Source organism: Sinohyriopsis cumingii, chromosome 10, assembly GCF_028554795.1.
Source record: "Sinohyriopsis cumingii isolate HCF-2022 chromosome 10, ASM2855479v2, whole genome shotgun sequence".
Lineage (NCBI taxonomy): Eukaryota > Metazoa > Mollusca > Bivalvia > Unionida > Unionidae > Sinohyriopsis > Sinohyriopsis cumingii.
In genome coordinates this window covers 36,306,008-36,327,220 of record NC_142970.1, presented here as the reverse complement: position 1 = coordinate 36,327,220, position 21,213 = coordinate 36,306,008, and the positions used below count along the sequence as shown (strand labels likewise).

Genomic DNA, 21,213 nt, shown 5'->3' with positions numbered 1-21,213 from the left:
TTATCAAACACTGAAATAGTGTAAAGATCCAATCAGGGCAACCTTTTATAAAGCATTGAAATAGTGTAAAGATCCAATCAGGGCAACCTTTTATAAAGCACTGAAATAGTGTAAAGATCCAATCAGGGCAACATTTTATAAAGCACTGAAATAGTGTAAAGATCCAATCAGGGCAACCTTTTATCAAACACTGAAATAGTGTAAAGATCCAATCAGGGCAACCTTTTATAAAGCATTGAAATAGTGTAAAGATCCAATCAGGGCAACCTTTTATAAAGCATTGAAATAGTGTAAAGATCCAATCAGGGCAACCTTTTATCAAACATTGAAATAGTATAAAGATCCAATCAGGGCAACCTTTTATAAAGCATTCAAATAGTGTAAAGATCCAATCAGGGCAACATTTTATAAAGCACTGAAATAGTGTAAAGATCCAATCAGGGCAACCTTTTATAAAGCATTGAAATAGTGTAAAGATCCAATCAGATCATCTACATATGAACACAAGAATAATTTAATTCATTTGTATATATTCTTTCCTACCTTACATTGAATTTTTCTAACCGACACATACCAATTTACATCTGCCTTTGTCAAGCAGTTTTTCATCATCTGACTAAATAGCAAAAAACAACCTGTAAAAAGCCAAGAAGAGTATCATCAATAACACACTCTATGCCAACCCAATATCAATAGAAGTATATTGACATTAGTAGGGGTTGTATGTGTGATTTGGATTTTAAACATAGTATTAATGATTCTTCAGTCATATCACAATGCTTTCTGCAGTGTGGCAGTTTTAGTGATGTCTAGCACTGGGGCATCATGCCACAGACATGCAGCATCATGTCCCACTCAGCCACATTATCCTGACACCAGGCCGACCAGTCCTAGCACTAAGCTCTTAATGCTGAGTACCATGTGAAGCAGCTGCTAGTACCATTTTAAAAAATCTTTGGTATAACTCTGCTGGGGTTCGAAACCACAACCTCCTCCATCTGAGGTGGGCACTCTAACCACTCAGGCCACCAGAGCGGTCACATGGCTAGTAAAAGTGGAGATACTTTGGTAGAACGTACCTATACCTCTATTGATAAACATTTATTCCATAGCTATTCATAAAAAAACTGATTAGTGCCATCATAAATAACTCCTCTAAACTAAAAGTCCAAATCTATACCTTTCATTGTGAGAGTTGTCTTGCAGGTTATCTCCCCAAGGTCATTCTCCACACGGAGCAGGTAATCACCCTCATCCTCAGGTCTGACATTTATGATAATTAGAATTATTGTATTCCCTTCCTTTACGATGCGTCTCCTCTCATTTGGCCTAATTTCTCTGCCATCTATATACCATGTGTAGCGTCTGGGTGGTGGCTTGGAGGCAATGGTAGCTTCAAGCCTATATAAAAGAGCACTCATGTCAAATCCATCTCAATTTCTCCTTTAAAGCAAAGCTGTTTTTGCTGCACTTGCAATAAGAAAAAAGAAAGTTCAAATTCTACCTAGATGAGGCCTGGCCAGCTGTCTTGGTGTGTCTCTGGGAAAAACATCTGACATAAATCTGCTTGGCACAATATAACCTTTCATGTGTTGATATGCCATTAAACACCAATAAATAATTCACTGTTTATACTTCAGAACTAGGAATTTTCTTGTGGCAAGTATTTTGCGTTGTGGTAATGAAGAAAGCATAAACCAACTTCCTTTGAGGCTATGCTACTCTAGGTAGCTGTACAATATGGATCTTAAAAATAATACAGACTTTAAAGTTTTAATAAAACTGTCAAAACATTATTAAATCAATCTTCAGTATGGGAAAACACCCTAAAATATGAAAAAAATATCTTAACATAAAATCTGCTAAAAGCAGTCTGTTTTACACTTTTAAATACATGACAACTACTGAGTCATTATAAAGATGTGATATAGGAAATAATTGACTGAAAACAACCTTAATTACCATGCTAAATATCTCAACTTTGAATAAAAAGAGAGTCAAAAACATTCTTGGCAGTGTTTTATTGACCATAAATTTACAGCAGTTTCTTAGCATTGTTTATTTGAAGCAAATGAACAGCACTTGTAGCCAAGTCACACAAAAAATGTAGCAGTCTCTAATAATTTGATTCCAACTATTTCATTTTCTTTCCAAGGTATTCAAACTTTATGCACAAATTTTAGTTAAGACTTTTACATGGGCTGTTTAATCTACTTCCAATCTTAAAAAGATTCTAAACTGATGCCTTAAAATGAATAACATATGTGCCAATATATGGATATGCCTGCCTACATGTTAAAAATGAACAAATCCTACAGGTATAAGCTGAATGGGCAAATTTCCAAGTAAAACAAGGCCAATAACTCTTTTATATCATAAAACAAGTATAAAAAAGTAAAACAAGGCCAAAAACTCTCTTTTATATCATAAGGCTAAATTCTGCTAGTCCTTCAAATGTCTTTTTAAAATGGCAACCTAACTTATGAAGTAAATGATCGATATGTTATATTGCTTAATCCGAGGTAAATAATGGTTATGTTAGGATGTCTAATCTGAGGTAAATGATGAATATGTTAGGATGTCTAATCTGTGGTGAATAGGATGTCTAATCTGTGGTGAATGATGGATATGTTAGGATGTTTAATCTGTGGTAAATGATAGATATGTTAGGATGTCTAATCTGAGGTAAATGATGGATATGTTAGGATGTCTAATCTTAGGTAAATGATATGTTAGGATGTCTAATCTTAGCTAAATGATATGTTAGGATGTCTAATCTTAGGATGATGGATCTGTTAGGATGTCTAATCTTAGGTAAATGATATGTTAGGATGTCTAATCTTAGGTAAATGATATGTTAGGATGTCTAATTTTAGGTAAATTATATGTTAGGATATCTGATCTCAGAATGATGGATATGTTAGGATGTCTAATATGAGGTCATGCAGGATGCTAAGAGGTAAAAGGATATGTTAAGGTACCTAATCTATGAGGCAAATGATGGACATGTTAAGGTACCTAATCTATGAGGCAAATGATGGACATGTTAAGGTACCTAATCTATGAGGCAAATGATGGACATGTTAAGGTACCTAATCTATGAGGCAAATGATGGCCATGTTAAGGTACCTAATCTGTGAGGTAAATGATGGCCATGTTAAGGTACCTAATCTGTGAGGCAAATGATGGCCATGTTAAGGTACCTAATCTGTGAGGTAAATGATGGCCATGTTAAGGTACCTAATCTGTGAGGCAAATGATGGCCATGTTAAGGTACCTAATCTGTGAGGTAAATCATGGATATGTTGAGGTACCTAATCTGTGAGGTAAATCATGGATATGTTAAGGTGCATATGGATGGACATAAGTAATGCTTTAAGCCTCCAAATATATAATGGGGTTGGGGGAGTAATGGAGAAACAGAAAAGTTAAATGTTCATGATGATAAAAGAAAATATGCTGAGCTCTATTAAAAAAAATCATTAAGAGTAACAAAATAAAGTCTAAACCCACCTGGTTGTTGAACCAGGTGTGACCTCCTGGAATGAAGGCAGTGGCTTGATGAACTCAGGTGGGCGAGTTTCAATGGTTGTCTTGTACCTCTCCTCAAGCAAACGGGCTTCTTCTACATCTATATTTGAATAGAAAACTGCAATAATTATCAAAGAATTGTTGTCATCGTCATCATCATTATCAATGCCACTGATGAGTTATACTTGTTAATTTTATGGTAAAATAAAAGATGTTTAATTGTTTATGCAAAATAAAGAAATAAGTATAAATGTGACCATTAGAAATGTGATCTCAAAGCTTCTTCCCATTTAAGAAAAAATAGATGGCATATTCAATGATAACAAAAATACCAAAAACATTGTGTGAAGAAAATAATGAGTCATTGTGTTAGATCTGTCATCAACAGCTAAATATAGCATGCATTTATAATGGAACTGATCAAAAAGGTGAATTAAAATGTCATCAAATACTTTATACACTGTGTACGATTAAAACCTAATCCTAGCATTCCATGTATGACGACAGTGGTATGTACTAAAGTCCACCAAGAGCACAATTGTATTTGAACCTGTGTGCCTCGTTACAACTTTACTTTTTCAGTTATTAATTAAACAAAATATATTATACATGTTTTATACAGTCGCTTAAATTAAAAATATTACTTTCTCTAAACAAACATAAAACAGAAGACATGTCAGTGAATGATAATGCAACAAAGTTCTAAATTAGTTTCATTGTTTAATAAACATTTGTCAAGAAAATATAGTTTGCAAACTAACCTAAATCACCCATTTCTGACAGGAATCTTGTTCCTATTTTAGTCTTTGAAGATCCTCACATGCATCATTCTTCAAGTATCCCATCATGCATCTTGGAAATGGTACATGTCATGCATCCAAATGGTGGTAACCTTTACTGGGCTAAAACTGCTGCATGCTTTTGTTTTATTTAGTTCTAAGTTTCATATTAATCAAAGACATAAATAATACTTATTGTCAAACATGCAAGCTCTAGGTGCAACATCCTGATCAATTAACTTAGTTGTCAAATATCAATGGTTTCCTAAAACATTAAAATATGTTGAGATTTTCAGTTCTTTGAAACTGTTGTTACCAGATCTTATCTGTGAAAACAAATTTTCCTGAATCTCTTAGTAACCAGCTGTCCAGGTGGGCCCAAGATTTCTCACCTGCCTGACACCTGCCCAATAACCAAATAAAGAAAAAGTTAATAATTTTAAAGGCCTTCAAGCCAGGACACTTTCTGTTAATTTTGGTCAAATTTTGTTTAGCAGTTTTCAAAAATGTTTTTTTTTTTTAAATTATTTTTAGTAACTCCTGTCATATCTGATTGTAGATCAGCAGATTCCTTCCTGTCAAATTATCTCAATACCTGTTGAGAAGGTTTTGAGTAGAAGTCATTTGAAGAATTTTTCTATTTTAAGTAATAGTGGCTTAAATTTCAGGTGGGCTGGTATCATATGTAAATTTTAAGCCCCATATGACATAAAAATTGTCAAATTTGGTACAATGTTGTTGAGGAATTTGTTTTAGAAAGATGTCAATTAAAGCTTTTTTTATGTTTTCAACTGGTGGCCATTGTGGATCAGTATCATTTGTTCAAACTTTAATGGCCTTCATATAAGGATTATATCTGCCAAGTCTGGTTGAAATTTGATTTTGAAAAGTTGAAAACTGCAATTTGTTTACAGATACTGCTGGCTATATCATGCATGGGAAATGGGAACCAATGGTCTTTCCCATGAAGACACCAATGAAGATGGCTTAAGTTGTCATGAATGGGTATTGAACCTGCAACCATATAGCAACTGAGCCACTACTGCCTGGTATAGTACAGGTCAGATGACACATGACAGGGCCAGATGACCCATGACAGACAGAGCAACACCATAATCTCACTGGGCCTTAAAGACTGGTGAGCTAAAAATTGAATAACAAAATCCCAACCAAGATATCAAACTGAAACTAAAGTTAACAATGGTGTTAGTAGATACATCCAAAGACATAAAACAAGAACAAACACATGAACTGAACTGAAACTAATACTGAATACAAAAGCATTAAAGGTAAAAGTCTCAAACAAACAACCTGCAATGTTTAAAGGTTAAATCAATCATTGTTTTCAGCCATGCATATCATCTTAATACAATGAGCAGCATACAATTTCTAATTACAATGAAAAATATGTCAAAAGTCAACAAAGAACACTTTTATCACCAGCATCATGTAATTCCTAACATACGCTATTCAAGTATATTTAAATGACATGAACTCATATAAGGTATCTAGTGATTTATGTGTTCCTTGCTGTCCTGTCTAAAATTTTAATCTTTTATCCTTAATTATTACAAAAGAACAGTCGATAAGCATGTTCCCAGGATGTCATGCCCTGAAAAATACAACTGTATAGTGTGTTAGAAGATTTGGGACAGGGTGAGTAACTTAAAATCACAACTCGGATGCATACTTATTGGAAGTTATTGACTATGAGTAACCAGTGCAGCATTATAAATATTTATCACAGTAAAATTTTTATTTGTACCTTCTTTCATAATCTGTCCCCAATAATAAATTATTTCAAGAAAAACTATAACAATGTTTTCTTCCTAATAAAACTCCTAATTTGTTAATTTTCTGTCATATTCTAACTTGCAATTACATCCATATTTTTAAATGCCAGTACTAGAAACAAAATATTTTAATAAAAAATGCAAACTCTACAGCAAGTATATGACTTGTCTTTCCAGGATTTTATTTACTCCTAAGGCAACATATTTTTCTTCATCAAAAAGTACAATATCGCTTATTACTTTTCTATATCATATAAAGCAAACAGCCATGCTAAAATGTCATCTCTCTGACTCATTTCATAAACATGCACTTAATGCAAAATATCTCTTGCTGACTCAGCAGGATTGTAAAGTTACCTTGTACGTAGAGCTCAGCGGAACATTCTGTTGTTCCGTATGGATTCTTGAGACGACAGGTGATCAGACCACTGTCTTCTGGAAAGGCTTCACGTATTGTCAGTGTTGTAGATGTATTTGTAATCTCAATCTAAAAAGAACAATTGTCAATGAAATGCAATGTAAAATGCAGTTTTAATTTAAAAGTATCTTCATATAGTTATCAAAATTATTTTTGCATTAATGAATTTTTCTGAACTGGTCAATTCAGCATGATGGGAAACATTTTCACGATCTGCAAATTGGAATTACACATGTACTAAAAAGCTCAAAAATTTTGATACCTTGCTAAATTAGTGAAAAAATATCTGCCTGCAAAGTTTGTATTATCAACATAATTCTTAACAGAGACTGAAGCATGAAAGTCAACTATTCAAGAACAATGTTATTCTGAATCACATGTACCATCACTTATTATTTATTATATTCAGTTTTTAAATGTTTTAACACACACATATGCAAAAGTAAACCTTATTTCAGTCTTTTAATTTGTTTTTCCTTTAAGCATACAATACAGTTTTGCTCAATGTAGTTTGTGGCTTTTAAGGGGGGGGGGGTAGTTAAGTGAAGTTTTTAAATGTCTCTTTTTCCGTATCATAACATTTCCATGAACACAGGATTAAAAACTCCAAATTTCTCATTCAATCATTAAAAATATATAAACTTTACCCTGATATTTCTGGTTTCCTGCAAGACTTGCAGAGCATTCCTTAGCCATGTGATCTGGGGTCTTGGAGTTCCGCTGAACTCTGCAGTGAACTTAGCAGGGCTTCCCTCCACCACCAGTGTATTGCTAATTGGCTTGTCAAACTGCGGTGGTTGCTGTGTTGATGTCTCAGGCTGAATGGGCTCAGGCTCGCTCTCAAGGCCTAGAAAGCAAATATGCATACATAATGTGTACAGTCAAGATGTTGGTAAAACAAAACAACAGCAAAAATAACATCAAGGTCTAAATAGGAGAGTACACGTTTAAATAACCAGGTGTTTGATTTTATGACTTACTGTAACATAATACTGAGAAAAATACCCAAGGGGAACACACACACACACACACACACACACATATATATATAGAGAGAGAGAAAGAGAGAAAACATACACAGGAACTTGTAATAAATATTATTATTATTATGTAAAGTTCTATGGTATGTAGTCTACGTAGTAGTGTACCAAAATATAAGTTGCTACAAGTGTCAATGAAAGTATGCAGTCAGCATATCAATATGCCTCATAAAATCAACTAGCACTTCCATTTGGTGTAACACCACTGTGCAATTGAGGTGATGAAGACATGAAAGCAAGATTTCAGGTGTTTATTACTATGATGCATGTCATACATTGTAAGATTGATATAACCCCATTTTGGACTCCTGAATGATACTGTACACATTATGAATGTACATCATAAATGGTAATCAGTCAAACACAATGGCTATGGCTAATCACTCAAACACTATGGCTATCACTAATCAGTCAAACACAATGGCTAATCAGTCAAACAAAATGGCTAATCAGTCAAAAACAATAGCTAATTAAAAAAATAATGGCTATGGTTAATCAGTCAAGCACAATGGCTAATCAGTAAAACACACTTGGTTGTTGTATGATATTGTTTCAAGCAAATAACTGCCATACACTTAAATCTGATAGGTTTCTCTCCAAGTTGTTTACAGCTGTGTGGTGGTCCACAACCATGGCAAGTTACCCAATATTTTGAGAAATAAATGTTACTCCAGACTTGAAAGCCTTACTTGAAATCAATGTATGCAGACTTGTGATTGGTTGAAATATTTCCAAGAAAGATTTGGAGTTAAGTTTTATGATGGACAGGATTGTGATTGGTTAGAATATTTAAGAAATATTTGGATTCATGGAGGTTAAATATGTTAAAGCTGGGCTAAAGGCAGAATGGGTATTCATATAATTCTCTGACTCAACAGGTTCATTTAATATACATGTCTAGGTCCAATGAATATACGTGTCTAGGTCCAATGAATATACATGTCTAGGTTCATTGAATATACATGTCTAGGTCCAATGAATATACATGTCTAGGTCCACTGAATATTCATGTCTAGGTCCACTGAATATACATGTCTAGGTCCAATGAATATACATGTCTAGGTCCAATGAATATACATGTCTAGGTCCAATGAATATACATGTCTAGGTCCAATGAATATACATGTCAAGGTCCATTGAATATACATGTCTAGGTCCAATGAATATACATGTCTAAGTCCAATGAATATGCATGTCATGGTCCACTGAATATACATGTCATTTCACCAGAGACCTCTGACAGTTTCATCTTTCACTGTAAGATTCAGTGGGACATAGTTCATTCCCAAAAACTAATATTGCTGTAAATGGAAAAAGCCTGCCTGGCATAGACGGCTAATAAAAACCAATACTGCTGTGAATCCCATAACACTGCATGGCATGGACAGATAATCAAAAACAATACTGCTGTGAATCCCATAACACTGCATGGCATGGACAGATAATCAAAAACAATACTGCTGTGAATCCCAAAACCCTGCATGGCATGGACAGATAACCAAAAACAATACTGCTGTGAATCCCAAAACCCTGCATGGCATGGACTGATAATCAAAAACAATACCCCTGTGAATCCCATAACACTGCATGGCATGGACAGATAATCAAAAACAATACTGCTGTGAATCCCAAAACCCTGCATAGCATGGACTGATAATCAAAAACAATACTGCTGTGAATCCCATAACACTGCATGGCATGGACAGATAATCAAAAACAATACTGCTGTGAATCCCATAACACTACATGGCATGGGCAGATAATCAAAAACAATACCCCTGTGAATCCCATAACACTGCATGGCATGGACAGATAATCAAAAACAATACTGCTGTGAATCCCAAAACCCTGCATGGTATGGACGGATAATCAAAAACAATACAATACTGCTGTGAATCCCATAACACTGCATGGCATGGACAGATAATCAAAAACAATACTGCTGTGAATCCCATAACACTGCATGGCATGGACAGATAATCAAAAACAATACTGCTGTGAATCCCATAACACTGCATGGCATGGACAGATAATCAAAAACAATACTGCTGTGAATCCCAAAACCCTGCATGGCATGGACAGATAATCAAAAACAATACTGCTGTGAATCCCATAACACTGCATGGCATGGACGGATAATCAAAAACAATACCCCTGTGAATCCCATAACACTGCATGGCATGGACAGATAATCAAAAACAATACTGCTGTGAATCCCAAAACCCTGCATGGCATGGACGGATAATCAAAAACAATACAATACTGCTGTGAATCCCATAACACTGCATGGCATGGACAGATAATCAAAAACAATACTGCTGTGAATCCCATAACACTGCATGGCATGGACGGATAATCAAAAACAATACAATACTGCTGTGAATCCCATAACACTGCATGGCATGGACAGATAATCAAAAACAATACTGCTGTGAATCCCATAACACTGCATGGCATGGACAGATAATCAAAAACAATACTGCTGTGAATCCCAAAACCCTGCATGGCATGGACGGATAATCAAAAACAATACAATACTGCTGTGAATCCCATAACACTGCATGGCATGGACAGATAATCAAAAACAATACTGCTGTGAATCCCATAACACTGCATGGCATGGACGGATAATCAAAAACAATACAATACTGCTGTGAATCCCATAACACTGCATGGCATGGACAGATAATCAAAAACAATACTGCTGTGAATCCCATAACACTGCATGGCATGGACAGATAATCAAAAACAATACTGCTGTGAATCCCAAAACCCTGCATGGCATGGACGGATAATCAAAAACAATACAATACTGCTGTGAATCCCATAACACTGCATGGCATGGACAGATAATCAAAAACAATACTGCTGTGAATCCCATAACACTGCATGGCATGGGCAGATAATCAAAAACAATACCCCTGTGAATCCCATAACACTGCATGGCATGGACAGATAATCAAAAACAATACTGCTGTGAATCCCATAACACTGCATGGCATGGACAGATAATCAAAAACAATACCCCTGTGAATCCCATAACACTGCATGGCATGGACAGATAATCAAAAACAATACCCCTGTGAATCCCATAACACTGCATGGCATGGACTGATAATCAAAAACAATACTGCTGTGAATCCCATAACACTGCATGGCATGGACAGATAATCAAAAACAATACCCCTGTGAATCCCATAACACTGCATGGCATGGACAGACAATCAAAAACAATACCCCTGTGAATCCCATAACACTGCATGGCATGGACAGACAATCAAAAACAATACTGCTGTGAATCCCATAACACTGCATGGCATGGACAGACAATCAAAAACAATACTGCTGTGAATCCCATAACACTGCATGGCATGGACAGACAATCAAAAACCAATACTGCTGTGAATCCCATAACACTGCATGGCATGGACTGATAATCAAAAACAATACCCCTGTGAATCCCATAACACTGCATGGCATGGACAGATAATCAAAAACAATACTGCTGTGAATCCCAAAACCCTGCATGGCATGGACGGATAATCAAAAACAATACAATACTGCTGTGAATCCCATAACACTGCATGGCATGGACAGATAATCAAAAACAATACTGCTGTGAATCCCATAACACTGCATGGCATGGACAGACAATCAAAAACAATACTCCTGTGAATCCCATAACACTGCATGGCATGGACAGTTAATCAAAAACAATACTGCTGTGAATCCCATAACACTGCATGGCATGGAAGACTAAGCACATAGGTATCAAGCATGCATAATACAAAATGAAGTAATTCCTTGAAACACTACTTACCATGAACTTTAAGATATGCCTGACAAGATGTCTCGCCTGCTTTATTTCTGGCAACACAGCGATATGTTCCAGTGTCTTCTGGGAAGGCTTCCTGGATTGTGAGTCTGTGGACACCATCGGGTGTCGAGTCCATCCGGAAGTACTTGGACGGTTTGACTATCTGATTGTTTCGATACCATGTGACAACTGGAGCTGAAATAAGATAAAAATAAGCGTATGATGTATTGAAGCTGGATCACTGTTTAGTAGCTGTGTAAACTACACATTTTGATCACAGTAGTCTGCTTTCAACATGGATATTGTATCATGATGACACAAATCAAATCTGCCTTTGTACCCTGATTTCTCCATGATGAATTTCAGTACTTATTTTCCATGACTAAATTAATGTTTACGATTAAAGTTAGAATGTTGGATCTGTACACAGGAAATAATGATAATACTGATCAGCATGATATGAAAGATAACCATATAACCAGCTTTTTTTGTCAAGACGGCCTTCTCCTCACCTTACAGTTATCTGATCTACCCAATTTAAAACTGGAGTGAAAAGCAAGTAATAGGACTTTTCATATTTTGACTATTTTCCATGAGCTCTCCATTACTCTTCATATCACTTTTTTTTCCACGAATTTTCCAATACTTTCCATGACAATTATTTTCCATGAACTTTCCAATACTTTACATGACAGTTTTTTTCTTCTCCAGTTTGATGTTGTCTCAGGGTTCCCCCAGTCATGCTTTTTTTTTGACTGGGGGAACCCTGAAACAACATCAAACCTTACCCAACACCAGCTCAATTTCAAGTTGTTGTTCTAAAACACTCTTGTATACTGCTATCATGGTCTGCAAAAGAAGACTTGACATGTACATAATGGTTCAATGTTGTGAAAAAACTTGCTTGGTGATCCACTGATTCTGCATGTGAATGTGACAGGTTCACCCTCATCCACTGAGAGATTCTGTGGCTCCTCTATGACAGCTGGGGTCCGTACTGGTGGTTCCATGTGGAAGGGCTCTAGGGTTTCAGGGGGCTGGACAGGAACTACAAAGCAACAAAAATCTAAAAATCAACAAACATGTATCTACACTTTAAAACTTAACTTTTAATCACAACTATATTGTCTGTATTGTGCTGACATGCCATTAAACAAAATAATATATAAAAGACTGACAAAGACATGGAAAATTCTATAGCAAATTGATTATTGCTGCAGGCATAAAACAAAAGCAATATATTCTCAAATCAGAAGCTGCATTTAACAAATCTAAAAATTAGATTTTTTTTGGAGAAAACTGCAAATTTTTCTGTTAAGTGCTAGCTGGAAAAATGTTCCACAAACATGCAGTGTAATAATGTTTAACTTTTTCTGCTCAGACAAGAAATAACTTTTTCCCTAAGTACTTACTTTCTACAGCCAATTTAGCAGTGCAGGTTGCCTTGCCTGCTTTGTTAATGGCCACACATGCATACTGCCCAGCATTCTCAGGTTTGGCCTCAAAGATCAGCAAAGTGTAATTCTCCTGCTCTGAGATAAACTTCCAGTGTGGGCTCTCCCTCATTGGTTTGCCATCCTGCAATATAGCAACATAACTTTTACAAGATAAGTCGAAACTTAAACAAAAACCCAATCCCAATGAAAACAAAATTTGGGCAATGTCTATTTAAGACAACCTTTACTGATAATTAACTCCTACCATTAGCCTAAATTTTACATGGCAGGATTCCAGGTCTAACAATACGAAAACCAAACTTTTACAAGATTTCATGGATCTATTTATACAGTAAATTATAATTTGTTAAATAGCTGTGGAATAACACCTGTCATTTACAACTATTTGCTTAAAGCACAGATTTCATTTTCTAATACGGTAAACCTGTATTTAAAGACCACCTCTTCTGCCAATTAAAATGATCCCTCAAGACAGGATGTCTCTTAAAACAGGTTTGTGCAAGCTGACTATATTTAAATGTCAAAATTCAACAGGGTTTAAGAAGGAAAAAATAAAAAATCTAAATAAAGGTCAGTGGTGCTTATCTCAGTTTTGGCATGCAATTGTTTGTAACAGTGTTGTTTAGAACAATTTGCACTTTGCTTGCAGACCATCCTAAGTAGTCATCATTACAATGGATTCAAAAAAGGTCAACAGCGTTTACCTGTTTTATGATGCCAAAAAACCATGGTCACATTCTACAGTTGGATGCTCATGACAGTGCATTTATATAATACAACTGATCCAGGCATTATAATTATAGTCATAAACGACAGGTGGTCACTCATAGCAGGTGGTCACTCAGGACAGGTTTTATGGTATGATGAAATCATTGACAGGGTATCGGTCATGAGAAACTATGTTTTCCAGAAAAAGTTTAAAGTCTCTTTTTATTTTTATTCACTGGCATTTAACACTTGTCATAATCTCAACCTTTTATCCACTGTAAACTGTCTTCATTAAAAAGGTTGAAGAAACCTGAACTTCTTATATCATGTGAAATCTTTCCCCGTGCAGAAGTTTGATCAACAGAAATTAGATACACAAGACAGCACTGTATACAAGCATTACAAAATCAGGTCACCTTCTCCCAATGGACAGTAGGTGAAGGATGACCAGTGACTTGGCAGTCAAACGTGACAGGTTCTCCTTCCAAGACCTGAGTGTCATGAGTCTGCTGACGGAACTCTGGAGGAACATCTTTCTCTGGCTCCTCCTCCTCTGTAATGACAACAAATAGACAGCTATAATTCTACTTCATACTAAAATGGACAGCAATATTTTTTACTTTCTTCAGAAATAAAAAGCTGCAATTATACTCTATACAGAAATAAAAAGCTGTAATTTTACTTTATACAGAAATAAAAAGCTGTAACTTTACTTTATGCAAAATAAAAAGCTGTAATTTAAGCTGTAAATTTACTTTATGCATAAATAAAAGGCTGTAATTTTACTTTATACAGAAATATGCTGTAATTTAACATTATACATAAATAAAAAGCTGTAATTTTACTTTATACAGAAATAAAAAGCTGTAATTTTACTTTATACAGAAATAAAAAGCTGTAATTTTACTTTATACAGAAATAAGAATCTGTAATTTAACATTATACATAAATAAAAAGCTGTAATTTTACTTTATACAGAAATAAGAAGCTGTAATTTAACATTATACATAAATAAAAAGCTGTAATTTTACTTTCTACAGAAAAGGAATGCAATGTTGAGATGAATGATTGTAATTCTATTTTCTGTAGCAATTTTATTTAATAAATCCTCAAATTCTCACATACAAGACTGTAATCCCATAATTAAATTCTTTCTTACAAGACTGGTCCCTTAATTAAATCCTCATATACAAGACTGTAATCCCTTAATTATATCCTTACATACAAGACTCTGATCCCCTAATTAAAACCTCACATACTAGACTGATTCCCTAATTAAATCTTCACATACTAGACTGTGATCCCCTAATTAAATCTTCACATACTAGACTGTGATCCCCTAATTAAATCTTCACATACTAGACTGTGATCCTCTAATTAAACCCTCACACACTAGACTGTGATCCACTAATTAAATCTTCACATACTAGACTGATTCCCTAATTAAAATGTCACATACTAGACTGTGTTCTACAAAAACAAATATCAACAAAACAATGGCCTCCTTTGCAGGTTTCAATTTTATTTTATACCTGTATCCATACAAACACTGACTATAGTAGCTGAGTGGAGATATTTATTATATTTGACCCATCAAGTTTTAAAGCCACAAAGTTGGCAAATTATTATTAAGTATTTGAAACACTGTCTCACTATTTGCAGGAGATCTGAGATGAAGATAAACAAAGATTTAAAATGCTGCAGCCTCCCGAAAATGCTGAAGATATAATATGCATGTAACAGAAACATCTGCAACACTGTCAAATATGTATTACATTGGACTTGTCCATATAAACTGTAAGACTGTCAAAATATGTATTACATTGGACTTGTCCATATAAACTGTAAGACTGTCAAATATGTATTACATTGGACTTGTCCATATAAACTGTAAGACTGTCAAATATGCATTACAATGGACTTGTCCATATAAACTGTAAGACTGTCAAATATGTATTACATTGGACTTGTCCATATAAACTGTAAGACTGTCAAATATGCATTACAATGGACTTGTCCATATAAACTGTAAGACTGTTAAATATGGACTTGAAAATGAAAGTGAGTTTAGCCTTACATTTTGTCTGTAAATACATACTGTTAGACTGCCAAATACTGACTTACCAATGACAGTGAGTTTAGCCTTACACTGGACCTGTCCATACATATTGTAAGCCTTGACAGTAAACATCCCAGTATCCTCAGGAAACACCTCAGGGACACGCAGGATGCTGGTGGTCTCATCTGTTGTGATCTGAACAATGGAAAGATGTTCATGTATTGCAATCCCTCAAAAATGCTTAAAGACTGTTGAAGATGGATCAAAGACAGTTTTGTCTAAAAACAAATCCTATCCTACCATGCACTATATATATATATATATATATATATATATATATATATATATATATATATATATATATATATATTCACTGCTTGCAGCAAGAAACATCAAAAGTACAATGAAAGGCACATTATGTGGAGTTGATACCATACTAAAGCAATCAGTATAATGTAGAGTCAATACCATACTACAACAATTAGCATGATGTAGGGTCAATACCATACTACAACTATCAGTATGATGTAGAGTCAATACCATACTAGACTTATCAGTATGATGTTGAGTCAGTACCAAACTACAACAATCAGCATGATGTATAGAGTTAATACCATACCATAGCAATCAGTATGATGTAGAGTCAGTACCATATTACATCAATCAGTATGATGTAGAGTCAATACCATACTACAGCCATCAGCATGATGTTGAGTCAATATCATACTACAGCAATCAGTATGATGTAGAGTCAATACCATACTACAGCAATAAGTATGATGTTGAGTCAATACCATACTACATCAATCACTATGATGTTGAGTCAATACCATATTACAGCAATCAGTATGACGTAGAGTCAGTACCATACTACAGCAATCAGTATGACGTTGAGTCAATACCATACTATAGCAATAAGTATGATGCTGAGTCAATACCATACTACATCAATCAGTATGATGTTGAGTCAATACCATACTACATCAATCAGTATGATGTTGAGTCAATACCATACTACATCAATCAGTATGATGTTGAGTCAGTACCATACTACAGCAATCAGTATGATGTCGAGTCAATACCATACTACAGCAATCAGTATGATGTAAAGTCAACACTACATGGAACTGTTATCTCTACTGCAAGCTAGAACAGACCAATGAAATAAGAAGATCTTAGACATAGTTGTGTGGGATAATTTTGCCTCTTACCTGGAAGTCATGAGATGGTTGGATCTCAAAGCTGTCTCTGTACCAAGTAATCAGTGGTGGTGGATAACCCTTGAAGTGAACTTCAAGACTGCAAAAAAAAGAAACCATGTGAAAATGTACGACCCTGCTAAGTCTGCCTGTTGATTTACTGTTCTTACAAATATTAATTTTAGACAAGAAAAGCATAAACACTTTTAAGAATTCTGTTATTAAATCCTAAAAGTTCAAATTCCAAATCAGAGGAAAGGATTCCACACATATTATTCTAAATAAACTAAAGCAAAATTAACACTCAGCACTACCCACAACAACAGATAGATATGTTTATCAACAATTCCTCTATTACAGTTTAGATTCCAAATCAGAGAAAAGGATTCCACATACATAATATTGCACATAAATTAAAGCAAAATTCATACATGTCACAAATGGCAAAAGAGAAAGCTATATTTATCAACATTTCATCAATTTCAGACTTCAGGACTTACGTCAATGGATTTCCCTCTGTAATTCTGGCTGGTCTAAGTGGTTTTGTAAAGATGGGTGGTTCTCGTCTCTCGAGGATAACTTGTGCCACTGACACTTTAGTCTCATCCATGGGTTGCTCCTGTGGAATTACAGCCACCATATGTGCTTTCTGGATCTCCAGTTGGATTTCAGGGCGATCTGGGCGAACAACACGGGCTGGCAGCTGATGTTCACGGGGTAAGACAGGTTTTAGCTCAAACTTCTCAGTAATGTACCTCTCCTCTGTCATCATAACCTCACGCTCATGTACAAGCTGGATTTTTGCCTCTTTGGCTGAAGTAAATACAATATACAGTTATTTTCTAATATCAAAACAGTATATCAGAAGCAATGTAGTGAACTTTTATGAAGCAAATGCTTTGTTTATACAATGTACAAATTGGGTACCAAATGATTACATAATCAATGTATTTTCTTTCTGTTTAGAAAGCTTTAAAAAATCATGTCATATGTAACATGACATAAAGGTCAAATAGATTGGGTGTTCAAACTTGTTCTTAATACCATGGACATGTTGGTGATCAGATATGCACCATTCTTTCAGGACCAATTACATATTGCAAAAGATTTTCAGTGAAAACCACATGTCAATAACATCATTCATTTCAGACTAAAGGTAACAATGTCTTTGCAATGGCCAGTATGGCTGTAATATTGGTGGACAAAATCAGCATTATTTTCATTCTAGAAGAGCTCCATATTGTAACAGTATATAAGTGAAAAGCCCATGCTGACATAACCAAACACTCAGAAGATGTAACCTTATGAAGATTTTCAAGATGACCAATAAAAAAACCATTTCTGAGGTGAGATTAATATCTTATCAACATAGGACCAGCTGTATATTCAAAGAGTTTGAGAAAACACCATGCTGAAAAAACATCCCCAGCCATAACAATATTTTAATTATGGTTGCTGTGGTATCAATATGGGAAGGACATAATGGCATCAATGTCTTTAAGCACAGAGTAAATTTCATAACAAGTCTTTTAGTAAAACCCCATGTTTACATGAAAATTCTTTCTAAAGGAGTAACATGATTTTCACCAAGGACACCAAGGAAGCTATGTTTTACATCAGACTGAGCAAAAACCTATGTCAATATGACAGGAGGAATAGACATAATAAGCTTTTCAAGCTGTCCACCATGGCGTTTATTTTCTATGACAGATTGGCAATGTTTTTATTCTGGACCATTAACATATCAAAAGGAGTCCTTCAGTGGAAATCTCATATTGATATGACAATACAGTCTGAGTCCTTCAGTGGAAATCTCATATTGATATGACAATACAGTCTGAGTCCTTCAGTGGAAACCTCATATCGATATGACAATACAGTCTGAGTCTTTCATTGGAAATCTCATATTGATATGACAATACAGTCTGAGAAGAACCATTCAACCAGCAGGTAAAATCACTGGACACCAAGTCCTTGGTGGGAAATTACACGCCATGTTTCAAGATTCTGGACATGAGGAAAGGCAAAACTACTGTTAAGGTTATTGCTGCAGGACATACTTTGCTTAATATCAAACTCTTATCTCAATACTTACCTTTCTCAACCTTTCTAAGCTCAAATTCAGTAGCTTTTGGTTTCTCAAAAGCTTTCTGCAATTCAACTGATCGTTGTTCCACTTTCTTTCGTCTCTCCAGTTCAATTTCAAGTTCTCCTACAGTATAATCAACAATAAATCAGATATGCTTTTGCATTAAGAATTACTTAAAATCCAATACATATTTTAAATTTTGACAATCCTATACATATCTTAAATTCTGAAAATCAAATACATTAAAATGCCATTAAACGATGAACAAAATGTTACTAATAGCTAATTATCCTCTTCCTCATCACCATTATCATCATCATCAAAGTAATAATTATTGTCATCTATTAATCTTGTATATCACATAATTTTCTCAATCTTGTATAACAATAAATGGTTTCAATACACTTTCATGTAAAATCATTCATGCCCTATCATATTTCAATAATGACAAACATTGTAAATGTAATTATCTTTCTAATGCTTGCACATACCTTTGGGTGCCTGTCGTAGTCGTGATCGCCAGTCCTCACGTGGGATGACTGCAAGGGATGTACTGGCCTCGGCTTCACCCATGTTGTTTTTGGCGACAACACGTACAGTACCACTATCAGTTTCACGGACACGTGGAATTTCTAGGTAATGGATCATGCCATCATAGCGAACTTTAAATCTTGTGGCCTGTAAAAGACAGCTGACTTGGTTAATATTTAGTCTTAGTGGACTGGAAGAATTAGTCTAAAATGCACAGAATCTGTAGCAAATATGCTGTATATGAGCATCATCTATTTGTCTCCTAGAAAGGTGTGATTGATTTTGGCTAAATTAGTTAGTGTGTTGATCTAGAAGACATACCTTGGAGTCCCTTAGTCATTAGTCTACACAATGGTGGTGATGTGGCTTTTATTTTCTGATATTTTTTCATGCTTTATAACAAGAACAAGAACAACAATTCTTGCTTCTCATACACTGCATGACTGCAAGTAAAAATAATTGCTTTCTAATAAACTTTATCAAAAATGAACACTTATAATGAGGAAGGAATGGAGAAATTTACTTCAGGCAACAGTAAACGGGCACTAAATCTTCAAGGAAGTTTATATCTTTATGTGTTTTTTCTATTTATATCTGTAGCATATATTGCAATGATGCCTCTTGTGTTTGCATTTTATTGGTTGGAATCCAACAAAGACTCACTCCAAGTTAACTGGGGAGGGGGGAGGGGAAACATCCTCTGGTTATATACTTATGTAAAGGAATATTGCACTGGGCATAATATTCTTTACAGAAAGTCTTTGATTTACTGGTAATATAAAGTTAATGTCAAACACATAGTATATAATAATTATTTTACAACTTGAAGACAATTAAAAACTGATAATGTTATAAGTACATGTACACATCAACAGTCGTCATATTTGATGGCACACCTTAATTAATTCTAAAAATTAGACAGCACTTCATACCATGCTTTCTGTCAAATTTGTTCAAATTCCTCCAATTTTCTTAAGTTGTTAGAATGTTTCTCAATTTTTAGAAATTGTGCCCATATCCAATGGCAAAATAAAACAATGTGTACAAACTTAAAAGCCCTTATGCCACTATTGGTGTACAAACTTAAAAGCCCTTATGCCACTATTGGTGTACAAACTTAAAACCCCTTATGCCACTACTGGTGTACAAACTTAAAAGCCCTTATGCCACTATTGGTGTACAAACTTAAAAGCCCTTATGCCACTATTGGTTACAAACTTAAAAGCCCTTATGCCACTATTGGTGTGACTTAAATTTTGTCCAATTCTCTTCAGTACTACTTGTGAAGAAGTCAATAAAAGACTTTTCTATTTTTAGTAGTGGCATCCATTTCTGACGGCAGATCTGCATTATTGGTATAAATTTCAAAGTCTTTCATGGCAGAATGCTTTCTGTCAAATTTGGTCCAATTCAGCTGGAAACTTCGTGAGAAGTTCTTTAAAGTTTTTCCAACATTTAGTAATGGCAGATCAATATAATTTGTATCAACTTAAATCCTTTATGCCAGGATGCTTCTAGTAAAATTTGGTCAAATTCTCTTTGGTACTTTTTGTTAAGTCACTGTATGGTAGTTTTTATTATCAGTGGTCATATCTGATGGCATATCATCAACATTTGTATAGACTGAACGCCATTCATGCCTAGATGATGTCTGTCAAATATGGTCAAGTTCTGATCAGTCATGTAAAGTCCGTCCTATTTTTAGTAACAACAACCATACCTGATGGATCATCAACATTTGTAAAAGTCTGAAAGCCCTTTATATCAGGATGCCGTCTGTCAAATTTGGTCA

At 34.9% G+C, this 21,213-nt stretch overlaps 1 protein-coding gene across 38 annotated transcripts in view; it reads right to left on the bottom strand.

Moving 5' to 3' along the window:
* Positions 1-21,213, bottom strand: part of LOC149789875 (uncharacterized) — a 704,306-nt gene that overhangs the window by 518,004 nt on the left and 165,089 nt on the right. For all 38 annotated transcript variants that reach the window (XR_016423748.1, XM_089971883.1, XM_089971882.1 and 35 more), the window contains 13 exons: positions 19,382-19,568; positions 18,897-19,013; positions 17,302-17,614; positions 16,814-16,901; positions 15,668-15,797; positions 13,960-14,096; positions 12,791-12,956; positions 12,283-12,426; positions 11,382-11,573; positions 7,169-7,368; positions 6,461-6,590; positions 3,514-3,631; positions 1,181-1,401 (listed from right to left, as the gene is read on the bottom strand). Coding sequence is in view for 37 of the 38 variants with exons in the window: in XM_089971883.1 (XP_089828009.1) it covers positions 1,181-1,401; positions 3,514-3,631; positions 6,461-6,590; positions 7,169-7,368; positions 11,382-11,573; positions 12,283-12,426; positions 12,791-12,956; positions 13,960-14,096; positions 15,668-15,797; positions 16,814-16,901; positions 17,302-17,614; positions 18,897-19,013; positions 19,382-19,568 (2,143 nt within the window). In the remaining variant the exon portion in view is untranslated. The remainder of the gene's footprint in view (positions 1-1,180; positions 1,402-3,513; positions 3,632-6,460; positions 6,591-7,168; positions 7,369-11,381; positions 11,574-12,282; positions 12,427-12,790; positions 12,957-13,959; positions 14,097-15,667; positions 15,798-16,813; positions 16,902-17,301; positions 17,615-18,896; positions 19,014-19,381; positions 19,569-21,213) is intronic.